Source organism: Crassostrea angulata, chromosome 3 (genome assembly GCF_025612915.1).
Source record: "Crassostrea angulata isolate pt1a10 chromosome 3, ASM2561291v2, whole genome shotgun sequence".
NCBI classification, from domain to species: Eukaryota; Metazoa; Mollusca; class Bivalvia; order Ostreida; family Ostreidae; genus Magallana; species Magallana angulata.
Window position 1 is genome coordinate 15,095,486 of NC_069113.1, and position 17,592 is coordinate 15,113,077.

The following is a 17,592-nucleotide window of genomic DNA, read 5'->3' on the forward strand; positions in this document are numbered from 1 at the left end:
CTGCTATAAAAATCTGAGTTTCTTTGAAAACCATTTCATATCTTCGTACTTGAGCAACTACACAAATTATCTATGGCTAAATCTCAGCTTTTCTTTTTGGATTTGGTGGATTTTTTGTGAGCTTTCTGTTTTTGAGGCTTCACTGGACAGTCAACACAACTGAGGAAATCCTCCGAAAGCACTGTGACGTCATGAACCACCACGAATCGTTTCCGGCAAGATTTTAATTCGTCTATGATGCCAATTGCCTCTTCTAACACAGGAATTTCCTTAATTAAAATGTTAGCATACAAAATAAGTTCATTGTCCGAGATAAATAAAGCATTAACGGAGTTATATATAATATAATATTTAAATTTAACTATACACGATATGACGTTCTGTAAAGTATTAAATTGCGTTTTTCTTATTGGTATGTCCAAACTTCATTGTTATATGTAAATCAAAAACAATTTCACAATGAACAAAAACTCCCGAAGATATGTTATAACATGTTTGAAGGTTCATGTATAATGTGTTACGTTTAGTGTTACCTTCAACTCAAGTGTGTCTATTGCACTTTCTGGGTTATCACGGATAGCAAGTAATATCGTCTTTGCTCCAAGCGTGGTCAGTGAATTCATATTCAGCTAAAATGATGAGATTATCCCTGCATTTGAGTCCACAATTTCGTTTCTAATGAGTAACTTTATGAACGAGACTATTTTTGAAAGTAGTTTTATTCAGAATTTAAACTTGTAAATTTTAATAAACTTGCATATACACGTAAGCACAATCATTTTGAACTGCATTATTGACACAAGTATCATGGTAACGAATGTATCTACTTTTAATCATCTGAGAGAGAGAAAAAAGTTGAGAAACATAGTAGGGTTAAAGAAAAAAACAATTTAAAAGTGAATCAGAGTCTACAAATACCATGAGATGCCTGAGTTTTGAGTTGAGCATGAGTCCCTTGGCGAGCCACTTGGCCCCCTCCAGTCCGACCCTATTGTTGCTGAGGTCCAGGAGCTCCAGTGTACTGTTGGTCTGTAGGGCAGTGCCTATCTCCCGACACCCACAGTTAGAGAAACCGTTCCATGCCAGATACAGGGCTTGAAGCGTGGAATTCGTCTAAAATGTATAATTATGTTTACATTTTATACAAGACCAAACTTTGATAAACTGAAGCAGAGCATTGACGTTTGTGTTTTGAATCCTTCACAAAGATTATAGTAATTATTACCACAAGTATATACATGTCAAGATATACTTATCTTTGATACATAATAGTAATTAAATCTTAATAGATTTATCTAAAAAAAAAAAGATTGCTATACTTTTTCTGTGTTACCCGGCCTCCGTTTGGTATCATCTTAAAGATGTAGTTTAGAATCATAAAAAAATCGTTGTGGCTCAATTTTCGCTATTTCATTCATGACGATTTATATTTGCAAGGAATTTAGAAACACATTATTTTTTCATAATGATTATTCATAAAAATCACGAAATAAACGTCATCATGAACCTATGAACAATACGCAATCTACGAAAATTGGTCCCAAATTATTATAAGTAGCATAACGATTCTTTATATTCTTATAAGTACGTTTAGAATATTTGATTTACACTTTTAACAAATCAGATGTACAATATAAAGAGACTTACAGACAAAGCCGCCCCCACTGCTATTGCACCGTCCAGTCGTAAGTGGTTCCAGCTTAGGTCGAGCTCCTTTAGTGACATATTTTCCTCTTATAAACAAACAAACTTTTTATTATAAAATATACTAAAGTATGTACATGTTCAATATGCCAAATAAATAACGAATGATGTAAATTTAGCCGATTACTTTCAAGCATAAATTGATTTATATATTCAATAATTTAATGTTTTGGAAATAGTTTGCTAACTTCATTTGTGTCTAGCATAGATAACACTATAGAGCCATTTTAACAAGACCTTGGACTTTCAGTAGAATGTAACTATCTTTTCCTTGCGTTAAAACAAGTTAAATATGACACTGGTTTTAAGTGAAATATGCATCAATTTTGTACTCTTAGCTCAAAAGCCAGACTAATCTTGTTAATTTCAAAGAGCCATGGCTTAGTGGCCAGCAATGAAATAGACAGGCCTACGTCACAATGCTGTTTGACACAACTACCCAAAGTACAAGCTCCTGTTAAAATGGTTCTAATTAAGAACGATATATCAAAAAAGATATTATGAGCACAAGCGTCTGTCGTTAAAATCAGGTGATTCGCTGTCCTTTAATAATATTAATCAAACTAAAGGGAATCAACTTCTTATAAAATGAAATATTTTCAACGCTAGGATCCTGTGATAATGAGGAAAGATGTGCTTAATCACAAAAATGGGATGAACGTAAAATTCGACCTAACTCAGCATAAAAATTGAGCAAAAAATTTAAAAATATTTGTATTGAGTGCCTGAACGCAATGAATATTAACTGGACATACCGACCAGGTGCAACTTGAAATATCAATGCATTGCAACTTGTAACCTTGATTGTTTTCCAAAAGTGGTATCATGTAAATTGGAAATCGGAAACATGCATACAATCGTGATCGGGAATATACAAAAACTTTATAGGTGCTTTTCCCTTGGTAAGTACCCAGCTTGCTGAACATCCAATAAGTTAAAATAAACAAATCACTTTGTCTAATTGACATGGAAACATCAATTAATATATGATGTGGAGACGATGACAGTTAAGTACATGTACATGTGGTTAAACACGTAACTGGCCTTACCCAGAGCACCTGCTATGTCCTCTCCCCCTCGCTCCTGGAAGGCGTTCTGACTTAGATTCAATGACCTCAGGGTGTTGGTCTGTCTGATTCCATCAGCTATCTGCTCCGCATCTTTATCGTTAAAGTCGTTACCTTTTAAGAAATAGAGAAAATTACAATCTAAAGTATTAACGCATGTGGAAGAAACGCTTTTCAAGATAGTATTGAATATCTTAATGAGATATCATTGTAAATTAAAGTACATTATCTTGGAAATATAATTATCGTTTTAAGATTTAAAAATTCTACAATATTTGACCATGTAATTTATTTTTAAATTTCTTGAAAAGTTAGGTAAAAAATGTAAAAGCTAATATGGGTTTCGAACGCGTAACTTACAGATCGAATGCAGTCGCTTTAATTAACCTATTATATACGCTACGCACTTTGACATCAAAATTATAAAAGAAACAGTGAATAAATTCATAGTTATTTTCATTGTTGATTTCGAAAAACTACTTCAAAATATGAAGGTTCTCCATACCTTCTTAATCAGAATAAAAAGAGAGTTGATCTTGTGTTTGATTAAGTATTGGGTTGCGAAGGCAACATACGCATGCTTTTAAATTGTCAGACCGAGGACTCAATTTTTGATTCACAGGGCACAGAACGGATGTCCGAAAGCCATTGATTTTCAAGATATGTCAACATCATGTGGACTCTTTTTTGGGGGCTCATTTCTTTTAAGTGATGGTGATTATCCAAATATAATCAATATTTAAATTGAAATGCACACAATTTTAGCAGTTTCATAACCGCACGATATTAATTTATTGCATAGATGAAATATATGTTAGCTTTTCCTAGTAAAGGAAAAATCGACGCAACCGTGTCTTTAATTTCTGTGTTAACAAAAAAGTCAAACTGTTATGTTGAATTTTTTGACCACCTGTTTACCAATCAATACCTATTTACTGGTTAGGTGTTTAACGATTCTCTTGAATAAAGGGGTCGAGAAAAGATCAAAAGAATCTAAATAACGTTAGTCTACTGTGTCAGATTTGCATGGTTAAAGCAAAGGTTTCCGTTTAACAAAACAAAACATTTGATTTCCTCTGAATTTTCCTGGTATCTAAACGATATTGTTCCATTAGATACTATTCTTTATCATAAAAGTAATTTTCGAGGTTTAATCTATTAATTGCCTTATAAATGTAGGTGTGGTATAATCGTTGTCTAAATCACTCTTTTCCAAAAAGTCTTACCAGCAGCCTCCAGGGTTAAAATTTTCTTGGTACTAGAGATTAGATCACGAAGAATAAGCACAGCTTTGGAACCCAGCTTATTGTGTGAAATATTCTAGAAATTAAAAGGAAACCGCGATTAAAATTATGCTTAAGTCAAAATGAAAATAAGTTACTTAATTTTGGTTTTTGGTGGGTAAATTACATGGTTTTCAAACATTCAAAATATTTATATCGTCTTACGGACTGACATGACAGTGTTTTCGATTAAATGATCTAACTGAGAGAAGAGCAAATATTTAAGATAACAAAATTGGTCATGTATATGGTTTACTTTTTAGCTAAACAAACTTTCACACGTGACACCAAATTAAATGGGATTTAAACCCAAATACATAAGATCAATAGTCTGGCTTACAAGATATGTGATGCTGGTATTTTCATCAAGCATGCGCAGTACATCTAGGAGACCTTTATGGCCAATATTATTTCCGGATAAGTCTAAAGACGTTACGGAATTGTTTGTCTGTAAAAGAAAATAAGACCTCAATTATATCGAAAACCCACGGTTGATTACGCGTAATCAGCCGTGGGTTTCCGACGATGTCATATACACTCGATTGGAACTTCGTTATTCTGATGCAAATAAATAAACATTACTTACATTCATTACTCTATAAATGCAATTGCTCAGGCACGTAGCAACGGGGGGGGGGGGGGGGCAGGGGGGGGGGGGGGGGCTAGCTCCCCCACTTTTTCTCGCAGCAACTCATTTTTTAAAATTTACATATAAAAAATTGAATTACCATGGAGTCCCCCCCCCTCCCCACTTTTTTGGGAGCATGTAAAAAATTGATATAAAAATAAGGAGAAAGGTATTGAAATTGAAGTTGTATAGTACCCCCCCCCCCCCCCCGGATTAGGATTTTGAAGATTTTTGAAAATTCCTAATTCCTTTTTTCTTTTTCTTTTTTTGGATTAGTCTGCCCCCCCCCCCCCCTTTCAAAAGCAATGCTACGTGCCTGGTTGCTCATATCAAAACGACAATTAATTAGAGATTAATTATAATTCTAATTAAGTTTCTCACAATTCACGCTTCACTAATAAGTCCTCGATCTACGTGTACATACCGTAAGCGCATAAGCAATGGTTTCCACCTCCTTTGTATTTACGATCCGCTCCTTCGCTGACATCTGTGTAGAGCTTAGACTGCGCAGGATCTTTTTACCTGGTGCCACGTGGAGATGCTTACATGCATTCACGTACACCTGTTGGCTAATCTTACTACTTTCATCTTCATTGCCATCTGCAGGAAACGAATATGTAAACATTTTAAAAGCCAAAAAAATCGCAACTTTGTCAGATTGCATTTGAAGACAATTCAGTCGATTTTATATAAAGAATCTTTGCTTGGAATATATGCTAAAATCAAAACATATTTTGGGATTGAGAAATTTTTGTCATTATGTACAATATAAATTTCGATTATGTGTCCGACTTACAAGGTCCTTTATCAAAGAATACCTATAGCAGTAGATGTAAATACATGTAACCTTAATTCCTCCCTCCAAAGTCCAAGTCAAAGCTTTGTATAGCTATTGAGAACCATTCAAAGAAACAGAATGAAAAGCAAGTACGGGGTTCCATTTCCATTTTACGTTCCCCGTCATTGTTTGCGTGTCGTTATTTCATCATTGTGTCGTGGTAACGGTACACGAGAATGTAATCCAAAATGTAGGTTCGGTATGCATTTTTTAGCTTTAACGTGATAATCCGGGGTAGCCAAAACTCAGATTATTAATTTCACACAGTAAAGTTCCCAAAAATAGGCCTTGGACTAACCCCCCAACCCCTATTGAAAATATGTCTGGATCCACGCAAGTACATGTACCTTCTTTCTCGCTGTCTGTGTCGGAGACCCGGAGCTCCAGGTCCAGCTGGTCCGAGTCTAAACGGTTCCTATGGAAGCCCGACACCCGGCGCTCGTTCTCCTTCTCCTCCCTGTCTCCCTCTCGGCTTTTGTTCTTGTTGGACACCCGTATAACCCGCTTCTTCTCCTGTGGACAGCTCAAGTGATGAATGGGCATGCGATCTCTGTAATGGGAGCGCACAGGCTATGATTACTGCAGTCACACTGACAGATTGTACAGTTTTAGGAGTAATGTCTATTTTACTTTTCTAATAAGAGAGATCTAAATTATATTAAAACCTATAAGGTGTGAATGCTAAAAGAGTAGACCCCATAAACGGAAAATTATATTCTATGTACTGCTATTCTACATCAGTTCGCGATCCCAGATGATGTTCTGCAAATTCTAATTAATATTTTTACAGATATTTATATTTTAACCAAAATATGGATATCTATAGGGGAAATAACTCTGTTGTGATTTACTTGATTGAGTATTACAGGCAATATTTTCTTTCCTGTGAGTTTTGTCAAATCAAATGTTTAACCTAAGAGTTATTGTATGGAGGCGTTTACTCAAGAACTTGCAAGAATTTGTAATTGTCAGAGTAATCATGACTCAGTCAAAATTATTTTCAAGCAAGAATGGTTTTAAATATTGTTTCATTTCTGCCGTCGAGAGAGAGAGAGAAAGAGTTGAGACCGAGAAGATCTTATCAGAGTTTTATGTCGGGTCGACATTAATTAGAATTTGAGATGAGTAACTTTCCCCCTTCGAACAGTCGGTGTCAGATAATCCGAAATTGATATTAAATTCTTGCGATACCGCTCTCGTGGTGCCTTAAAATCAAAAGCAAATGATATGCTTCACTTATAAATTATGATTTTAAAGTCTATCAATTTGAATGTCTTGGCGACAGAAATATTCCAAGGTTAAGAAACTCTTTTTAAAAATATGTTTTGGGTCCAACATTTCCTTGTTGTCTCGGCGGTTGCTATTTCGGAGAACCTTTTTATTGACTTGTTACGTTAAAGTTTTAGAAATCAAAGAATTTAAAGCTAACTTTATCAATTTCGAATGATATGAAAATGTCAGAAGATATCGTGAAGATAATTTAATGTATATTCAAGTTAGTTTTTATACACTCATAATAATCGGCTGTATGATGAGTACATGTTTACACTGAAAATAGTTGTATAGATACGTTTACCTTCGGTGGTTGGTTCATGCTAGGCATGTTATAATAACACCTGTTTGTAAATATACTTTTATTTTATCATATTTGGGGGTTTTTTTCGATAAAAAAAAGTTTTTGTGGAACTTTATAGAGAACAAAAGTCTCTAGAATTATATAAATATTGCTGTTCCTCACCGATTTTCAATATGAAGTTAAATGTATTATACATTTACATTGGGTTTTCATCTGATAATTTTCTAACTTTATTTATTTGATATTTAATGAAAAACAGAACGTTTATATATATGAAATTTAATTTTTCGGTATAAAAGAAGTCTTTCAAATACTTTTGTTAAACTTTTTCATAGATAATAAATGCTCAAATATACTTGATCGAAAAATTTCACCTTCACATCCTGCGATAATTAAAAAATTTTATCGCAAGTTAACAATACGCCATCACGAAACTAAAATAAGTCCAGTACTTATATACACAACCATTGTGCTTTCTAATTAATCATCGCTAAGGCTATCAATACAAAACAAAATAAACAGAGGCATTATATACGGAGAATTTAAATAATACATTAATAGGCAGCTTTAAATTAGACCATTTAACATTAAACCTTCTGATCATACAAAGACTCATCCACTTTGAAATTCAGACATTCAGCCGGTTCATTGTGCAAAAGCATTAAGAACATTTATAATCGTATGAAAGAGAAAAAACTTTCATTTTACCTATCAAAAATTGTTTATACTTAGCAAAATGGTCTGAAAGCAAACGCACTTCCGTTAAAGACTTGAATGAAAGGCCTTTGGATGGACTCTAAAAGTGGTCTTTATAATCTTATAATGATAAAGCATGTTTGCCTACAGAGTTTCATTGATTTAAACTGTGACAAAACGGTCGTAATATTAATAATATCTGAAAAGACTGCATTGTGCAGGCGTCTTATCTAAGATCTCCACAGTTGGAGTTTGGCTTTCAGAACGCAACGATTTCTTCGACGAGACTTTAGAAGGATTGAAATCACAGGACGTTGGTTTCAATTTTCAGAGCGTTTAAAAACGCTAACGATTGGACATTAATTATTCAAAAACAATCTCTGCTTCTCTAATGGGTGTGTTTCCTCTTAAATGTTTTATCGATTTCACAAGCTAGCTACGAAAGCTCTCAATTTGTAAATGAGAGATGTATTCCTGTTTGTATAAAGCTATTTTTGGTTTAAATTCTATTCGTCTGACTTCTCGTGCTTTGCTTGTATAGAAAATACTTTTATAGATAACATTTTTTAATATGACTAAAGATTCCATATTATGGCAAATCTGGCTTTGCAAAGCGCTAAATGTATACATGTACACTGTACATGTAATATAAGTACATGTACGTAATGTACATGTATAAAGTAATGCAATACAACAGTATTAATATTCAATAGTAAATTTTTGCTATCTTTAATTTTATAGATTATAGATGCTATACAGCTACACATACGGCGTTCTGAAAAATTTAAATTCAAAAAATTTAATCCATTAAGTCCTGAAAAATATATGACGTACTTACATATTGGGAATTGTTTGTTGCTTCTTGTAATAGAAAACCCAGCTTTCTTCGTTTGACATGGCTAGCACATTAACTCGAGATTTCTCCCGATATTTTGGTTTTGAGCATGTCTCCTATATAGACCAGGTATTAAAGCAAACGTAGTCGTTTCCTGTTAAACACCGAGGCATAAAAACAACATTTTAATTCACCTGCTTCGAACGATGGAACAGTTTTCTACCGCGAACGGAATTTAATTACCAGAACTTCGTGTGCACTCGTCTATTCAGCAGACACATCGGCTTAAGCCGACTAAGATTTAGACTAACAATAAACAAAGATAACTTTTCAATATAATTCCTTCAACTTGTCATATCTACGTGAAAGAATTTATGTCATTGTCACCACACAAAACCATCATAGAGCCTCGGTTTATTTCGTTTATGTTTGCAGAATACTCAAAGAGTACGGAATAAACTCGGTATTATTTCACCCACAAAGCCGCCGTTAAATTGACATCTTTTTTTTTCAGGTGCACGCGCCTAACGTTCATATGAAGATCTGTAACATGCTTTTAAATCCCATCTAATGTCAATTTGTTTGAGTGTTCAACCGTGGAAAAGATAGGTAAAAAGATGTAAAACGAGACATAACGCCGAAGTCCTAAAAGAAATTTCAAATTGCGCGATAGATGTTAAGGTCTTGTACCCCAATAAATTTTGGTAATAAAATCTGGTGTTGTTACTAATAGACATGTATATAACTTTAATTATTGTGGAACGGTACGGATCTTGATAACATTTTTCTCAAAAGAAGGGTCCTTCCGATCGGGTTTTGAGTGTTTGGAAATGGGGATAAAAGACGTAGATTTTTATACCTATTGTTTCAACATTTATACGTTTTATTGACTGGAGGTATAGCTCCACGGAAAATTCGGGTTGACGGACCGCATAAATTACTGAGAACAACATCCTCTGATCACAGGTGCTTTCAAGAGGACAGGATTCCCCCTTCCCCGATTAGTTGAAGCTTTTTTGATAGAAATTCCTCTAAAGTGATGTACACAACATTTTTCATATCAAATATTTGAAAAATAATTGAAAAAAATCCCATTTTAAACAATCTCAACCTGCATATATATGTAATGGGGGAGGGGGTGTCGTTAATCATTTATTTTCCGTTCATTTTTAGATTATATTGAAATATTATTATTATATTTAAAAAAGTCAACTACCCCGGGGGGGGGGGGGGGGGGTAAGTCGGGGAAGGGAGGGGGTATTGCTGTCCACGAGCACCTGTGCGTTTGATTTGCAATTGTAACGGGTGTACTTTAGAGAAAAGGGAAACGTCTCGATAATTATGTATGATTTACATCTGCTAAGTATACTTATGTTTCCTCTATTTCTTACGTTGATTGTACAGTAATTCACACATGCATGACTTAACATAAAATCTACGCAGTACGACCTAGCTGTTGCTATAGAAATAAACGCATCCATCCTTCTAATTTTTAGATGTAGTTTAACTTTTAAAATGTCCACTCTTTTCATCTTCCATTAGTGCCTCCTTTGTATTTTTGATGTCGACTTGAAAACAGACTCAGCGCCATCCAGGAAGTTGCATCGTGCACATCTAAAAAAAAAAATAGTTACATTGAAATTAGTGTGACAAAGTAATAATTCTCCTAGCCACTGAGTCCAAAATCAATATTGTAGGCCTAAAATAAGGTGCCAAAAAAGGGAGAAAGAAAAGAAATTGTCTCTATATATGGAACTGCTATTTCCTTAAGTAAGACCTTTTTAAAGACAACTAAAAGTTCATGAAATATAATGAAATTTGCAGAAAATATATAGTAGTTATCGATCTCCTATATGCTAGTGTATGAAAATCTATATTTGACCCGAATGGATTAAAAAGTAGGAGATAACTCTTCTTAACAGATTGCATGGAATTGTATAAATCTTCGTTTGTTCCTACTGTTGTTGATGAATAGAATGCGCTTTCAACGGATGTCCGTGGAAGCGACTCTGTTCGCATTTTTAAGGAAAAAATGCATGTTTCTGTCAAAAATGAAAATGTACTTACATGTAGAACTAGACCTAATTTTTTTACATATGGGGATAGATTTTTTAATATCATTCATACTAAGCTTCGTCACAATTATGCACTTAATAATGATTTATTTCGATGTAATATTATCAACAGTCCACTCTGTTCGTGTGGTAAGCTCGAAGATACTTACCATTATTTTTTCACATGTAATAAATATAAAGATGCTAGAAATGTTCTATTTAATGACGTTTTTCAAATTGTAAATCTTAACATTGTCAATACTCATGTTTTACTTTGGGGTGATAGTTCAATAAGTGACAATGAAAACAAGCATTTATTTACACTAGTTTATAATTTTATCAAAAATACTGAAAGATTTAACTGATCTTTTAACTACTAATACACCGTTGTTTGTTATATAAATGTCAATTGCATTTATGTATACGTCCATTCTATCCACTGACCTTTATTTATGTTGTGTACACATATATTGTATTATATCTTTGTATTGGGAGAGGGCGGCCTAAGTTATAGAACGTGTGCCCAATCCCAATTGTATTTTGTACAATAAAAATATGTTCAAATCAAATCAACAGATTGCTAATTCTGGAGTAAATTTCTGTTATTTTAAAATTCATCTATAGTACATGATTTCAAAACTCAATAAAATCTAACCAGTGAGTTGTTGAGAAAAGAACTTGGAATGAAATGAAACCTGAATTGCTAGAGTTTATATGTACCGGTATGTGCTTTAAAAAAACAACTCTGATAAATAGACATTAATTAGCTAAGAAACAGCTAGCTAGGAAGTTGACTTAAATATTAGAATTAATTAGCAAAAAGTTGTTAATTTAATTCTAAGACAAAGACAGAGACTGGAAGAAATGGTGCCAGGAGAGTCTTCAATAATGTATCTCGATCGGAGCTTTGATAACGGTGGTCACTGATTAATGGCTAGTGATTAAGATAAGAGGTTCTTAAGCAGTGGGGGGTGATGAGGCTTTTCCATCAGTCATCAAAGATGGGGTACCTCTTAGAAGACATGGCAGCTCTAAAATAAATAAACAGTGTGAAAGTTTACAATACTTAAAACTTTGCACCACACACAACATCACATTCTTAGAAAAAGTCTACAAGTGTACAGTTCAATATAAATCATGCCAAAGAAAGGACCAAAGTGACTGCATCGACATCAGTACAAAAAAGGAAACATTCCTCACAACAAGGGCCAGAAAAGTACAGGGACCACCAGCCCAGTACAGTGTTCATGTCCTTTAAGAAGGTTGAGTAAAGAAGAGTTTCAGGACGTTGTACAGCAGCAGATGGATGGAATATTCACAGTAAGCTATGCTGAGTGTTTAATTATTCTAAGAAGTTTTGCAAATTTCCATCATAAATAGTAATTCACAAGCGCTATTTTACATCATATTTCACTATTTCAGAATGTTCTTTAAGTTACCAGTTGCATGTGCGGATCCAATTTTTTTCTCAGTGGGGGGGGGGGGGGGGGGGGGAGGATATATTGGAGTTTGAAAGGGATTGACATATATGTTTTTCCAAGGCATATTTCCGCTAATTTTACTATGAAAATATTTATGAAAATTTGAATTTTTCAAGAAGGGAAACCCCGACCCCCACCCCCTCTTTATCCGTGCATGTTTTAAAATATATCTTTCATTGTCAGTTACTGTGGCTATTTCATTTTGGTACAATATGTAGGTTTAAGGCGATGTGGGCAAAATTTGCAATGTTAGATTTCTTTCTAATTCTAAATGTTGATAGATTTCAAATCGTAGGGAAAATTTTGGCTTTTCTGTTGTGTACTATCTAAAGACCAAATAATAATTATTGCGCCAAATAATTCGTCGGGGTCGGCATACAAAATATTTACAAAAGAGTGCGGGAAAGGGAGAAAGTCAGAAACAAAGACTTGAAAGAGAAAGCTATCTCGATTTTACGGAAGAATTCGTTACAGTAAAACAACAGAACCCTATAACGACAAATAAACCTTTTAAAGGTTAGGTACACTTCATAAATGAACGATCAGAAAAACGAACTGTGCAATATGTTATAAAAACGGCATATGTTTATTCAACAGTTCAATGATATTTCAATTGTTTAGTAGATCTGTAGTATATATGCATGTATTGTATCTTCAATTGTTGCATTTGATCAATCTGTAACAGAAGTAAGTAAATGTTGTAAGTTTTACATTGTATTGGCCATTAGAGAAATAGGTTGATGGAAATTTATGAAACAGTTTCCAACTGGTCTGTACAGACCCCACATATGGCCACACAACTTCCTATTCATAGCTACCTTAATCTTGGCATATCCACTAATGTTTACTTAATTTTATATATGTGTATACTTATTTAACATTCAGTGTAACAGCATGATAAAATTGAAATCATCCTACTTAATTATGATTTTATTTTACGATACTGTAACCCACTTACATGATAAATCTATTTTCACCATAACACTGTAATTTTCTGGATGTTCTTGAAGGTTTGTCGTAATCGATCTGCGCATGCATGTACATGCAAGGTCAAGGATAGAATTTGTTTTTAAAATACAGATAAGATCAGAAAAGATATTTTTAAAACAAGCTTGGAACAAACATGGTGGACAAATCTGTTACCTTGAATTATGTCTTCAATAAATCTTGCTTACAGATGCCAAAGTCCAAAGAATTCATTTCTTCATCGGAATCTGACTCTGACAGTGATCAGGTAAACACAAATCTGAACTGTTTAAACTGCTCTTCAATGTGACCATGCAGCTACATGTATAAAATACAGCATTTAAAACAATAAAATGCTATCTTTGGTGATTCATACAGGATATGAAAGTACATGTAATGACTTTGCAGGAAAACAAAATGCGCTAAAGTGGGTTACATAATTTTTTTTCTGCAATGATTGCATTTTATTGTTAATATTTAGCTTTTTACATATCTTTCTTTTAACAAAGTAATGAATTGATCATAAAGAATAAGTAAGAGCATGTAACTTAATAATTGTGTATTGGAATTTGAGTTTGACATCATGATAATTTCGTGCAGTCTGTGATTTTTCTTAGGTTACAGAAAGTTTCGAGCAATCAATAAATTAGTTAGAACTGAATCGTGTAGATTTCAATTTATACAATCAATGTCCATAAGAAATAGAGGGAATCATACTTAGAGGACGTAAATATTTGTGTTGGAACGTTAGAATGTATATTTCTCACTGAGTTCTATGTTGAAGCATCAGAAAGGAGCAGATAGTATGATTATATGTTGAATATGATTATGTATTGAACGTTATCTTACAGCCAAAACAAAAAAAGAAGAAGGTTGAGAAAAAGGAGAAAAAAGAAATAAAAAAAGAAGTAAAGAAGGCAGAGAAGTCATCTTCATCGACAAAAGGACCTGGAGGAGAACACATGTTTCAGGTCAGTGCATATGTACAAGTCTCAAGGAGGGGTGGATCAAGAAAGTAATATATCAGTGGCAGTACTCCATGTAGTTACTGTTAATTCCTTATTTTACGTGAGTACTTAATTCTTCGATTCCGCTGTTTTTTATCAAATCACAAGAATATAAAATCATGATCACCATTTTTTTGTTATAATTCCCTACAGCTAAAAACTATCTGAAAAACAAAAGCGAGATTCTAAGTTCGGCAAGAATTGCCTCTTACGATTTTACGTGGAAATTAATTCTTCGCATTTAATTTGGAATCTACAGTATATTAACGACTGTAAATATGGACATGTTTATGTTGTTGATATCTCCTTTTAAAAAAGCAAACTTTTTTCATAGTTGCCGATTAATGCAATAACAACTATCACTTTATTGGAAAGTTATATATTTTACTCCATTCTTTTAAGATTCAAGAACAGCTCTTTAGCTGGAGATCATGTTTGCAGATGTAAATACTGTATACAGAAAAAATACTTGTTCCCGATTCATTTTCACCCCTTTCACCCTTGTTGTCACTAGGCAAATTTCAGATTGGGCAAATTCCAAAGTCTCAAATTATCTCTCTTTAAACATTCTTTTTCTGGGCGAATTCATATTGGTTTCACATGAAGAAGGGTGAAAATAACCCTGTATACAATACTAAACTTTAAAGATAATTCAATGAAGGTATTCAAATTTACCGAATATCTATGGCTGTATAATGCCAGTGGTTTCAGCAGTCTCCGATTCATAATTTGAATTATACTTTCTGATTGATATGCAAGATGTTCTTGGTGTCTTTTCAGCTTTCCACGATGAGATTTGCAACTGTCAGTGAATTCCGTGGAAGAGTCATGGTGGGGATCAGAGAGTATTACGATGCAGGGGGAGAGTTAAAACCAGGGAAGAAAGGTAACAAGACAATTCTGACTTCTGTATCACTGGAACAGAAATTTACATCCATGAACAAATTTTAGCCTAACAGCTCCTTTTATTTTGATTGTCAAGAAGCAATCCTCATGAAAGTAGGCAGTAAGTGTTGGATTTTGATCAGACTTGCATTGTATAAGACTTCAAGTCTATTTGATAGTGTAATTTTTTTTGTTATCAGTTTTACACTTCATTTAATCATGCATGTAACATCATAACCATATGGAGCAAAAACTCCAATTACTATAATATAATGGATGTTTTGATGTCTCAAATTTATCAGTTCATAACATTTATCAATTATTATGGGCAGTGGAAAGGGTAAAAAAGACGTAAATGCAAAACGAACAACTAATTTTTAAAGACATGATAAAAATATTAAACAGACCAGCTTAAAACAAAATCATCTCGGGCCTCCCCCCCTCCCCAATTCAGTGCATGACTGTTGGTTTTGCGTCAGTGATCATTGGTTTTGCATTGCTGTCTGTTAATTGATTTAGTTTTAATATTAACTGGTCTGTTTCATATTTTAACGTGTTTAAAATTTACCCTTCCCGCCGCCCATAAATTATTACCATTTTCTATGTATTTACAATCAGAAGTTTTAGAGAGGATTCAAATCAACCTTTATACTTCTTAAAGCAGTATGAGCTGTATTTTTTAGAATTTTATCTTGCTGCAAAAACCTGTTAGTATGACAAGTCTGCATATAACTTTTATGATAAATAAAGTTTAAAAAATCATTAATTTTTGTCAGAGGAAAGATTTCTCTTCTAAGGAACATATAACAAATCAATTTTGGTACAGGATGACAATAATTCAATTTTGCTCCAAATAAGGCTTTTTGCAGCAAAATGATCATTACTGGTATTTATTCAAAATGCATTTACGGTATACAGGGTGGAATATTTGTAGTACATGTACCGTGCATGGTCATGTTACTGGCAATGTTTAACTATGTGGTTCTTTAACAAATTTACTGTTTTTAAAACTTATAATACCTGTACTGGGGTTTAATGTGTATTAATTTTTATGGTATTCTCTGTAGAAAAGTGGATGTGCATATTAAGCTGTGTATGAAAAAGGTTTGTCTGTCCACTTCTCTAAAGAGATGTAGTATGTATGCCACTAAAAGCTTCATTTATTTGTTCTATATAGGAATTTCCCTCACATTGGAACAGTGGACAAGTCTAAAAGAACAGATGGATGAAATAGATGAAGCCGTCAAAGAACTCTCATAGAGCTCAGCTTTGCCCAGTGTTTCATGTGGTCTCAAACTTCACAAGTGGCAGTACTTTCATGGGGAATATGTATTAACCCTGTACTAAAAGTAAACTTTTATTAGGTCTAAAACTCAAGACCTACATAAACCGGTTTGATAACTATCGGGCCACTTACTAGTCAAGTCTATCAAGACCAAACAGTAATTGTAATGCGTACTGTTTTAAATGACTTCGGTTTATAAATAGATATTAATGCTCAAAGAGTGATCTTGCCTTCTGGTTTGTCTTTTATAATTGAAGATAATGATGTACATTACATGTATATTGGATATAGTGCCATCAAGTTTCTATAGTGCGATATTTCTGATAAATAAGAGTTCAACAAAGCATTTTAAAAATAAGAGTCAAACAATAGCATATTGAACTTTATCACCAGGTTTTCTCTGTATTGAGCTATACATGTATGTATAAAGCAAGCTACTTCTAGTACATGAATATATGACATAAATCAAAGCTTGTAAAGAGTAATTTCTTTTTATTGTAGTAAATCTCTGTCAGAATTCTTCTTTAAATTGTACATCTTCCAAATTAAGATATTGTTTTTCTGTCCACCAATAATGTCCATGCTTTCTAATTAAACTGATGAATCCTCTGTTTTTATCTTTTGAATGTATTTTTTAATTATAAGAATATTGCCACCTCACAAACACATCCTTGCATTTACTGAATAAATCTTACTATAAAGAGGTATAACGCACTTAATATACGATTTGGCCTCAAATATAGCCTTTTGCAAACATCAGACATTTTTCAATATTATACAATATTTAGTTTAAATATATTTAAAGAAACGCAAATTACACAATCACCATGCTCTAAGAGTCTTGACTATCTTACACGACATCATTAAAATATTCAGGTTTTGTTAGGGAGATATAGGAAAGTAGTTAGAATACGATAAAAAATTGGATATTTGACTATTTGAACCACTCTAAACCAAAGACATCCGATTAGAATTATGTTCTACAGGTATTGTAGTACACGTTTACATTGAATTAGTTTTGGTTTAACGTGGTCTTCGTACTGAAAATTAGGCGAAATAATGGGAAAAGGCTCTATACCTCTTTATTATTTAATATTTCATGATCTAAAGTTACTGCTGAAACTGCATTTCATTTATTAGTATTTGGCTATTGGTGCTTTGTGAAATAAAATGAAACCAGTCTTTGTTGAGGCGCCTTTGTCTTTTTGGTCACTCCGAGATAAACCCATACAGAATGTTGTTAGATCAAAGTCAGCATATACCAAAAAGGAGCGACTTTACAAGTCA

At 33.5% G+C, this 17,592-nt stretch overlaps 2 protein-coding genes across 6 annotated transcripts; one reads left to right on the forward strand and one right to left on the reverse strand.

Moving 5' to 3' along the window:
• Positions 1-40: 40 nt before the first annotated feature.
• LOC128176582 (leucine-rich repeat-containing protein 74A-like) lies at positions 41-13,872 on the reverse strand. Of its 4 annotated transcripts, none has more exons than XM_052843006.1 (12): positions 13,121-13,200; positions 11,538-11,712; positions 8,631-10,241; positions 5,868-6,070; positions 5,107-5,282; positions 4,395-4,502; positions 3,998-4,091; positions 2,754-2,885; positions 1,648-1,733; positions 919-1,113; positions 534-629; positions 41-269 (listed from the first exon to the last, which is right to left on the reverse strand). In XM_052843006.1, the coding sequence occupies exons 3-12, from the start codon at positions 8,687-8,689 to the stop codon at positions 84-86; spliced, it is 1,335 nt and encodes a 444-aa protein (XP_052698966.1). In that variant the 5' UTR covers positions 8,690-10,241; positions 11,538-11,712; positions 13,121-13,200; the 3' UTR covers positions 41-83. The 4 variants fall into 4 exon arrangements, with proteins under 4 accessions (XP_052698966.1, XP_052698971.1, XP_052698970.1 ...); XM_052843011.1 differs by having other exon boundaries at positions 8,627-10,241; XM_052843010.1 differs by lacking the exons at positions 11,538-11,712; positions 13,121-13,200 and adding an exon at positions 13,306-13,872.
• Positions 12,520-16,914, forward strand: LOC128176586 (activated RNA polymerase II transcriptional coactivator p15-like). Of its 2 annotated transcripts, XM_052843017.1 has the most exons (5): positions 12,520-12,678; positions 13,340-13,396; positions 13,980-14,099; positions 14,916-15,021; positions 16,198-16,914. In XM_052843017.1, the coding sequence occupies exons 2-5, from the start codon at positions 13,340-13,342 to the stop codon at positions 16,278-16,280; spliced, it is 366 nt and encodes a 121-aa protein (XP_052698977.1). In that variant the 5' UTR covers positions 12,520-12,678; the 3' UTR covers positions 16,281-16,914. The 2 variants fall into 2 exon arrangements, with proteins under 2 accessions (XP_052698977.1, XP_052698976.1); XM_052843016.1 differs by lacking the exon at positions 12,520-12,678 and having other exon boundaries at positions 13,271-13,396.
• Positions 16,915-17,592: the final 678 nt, after the last annotated feature.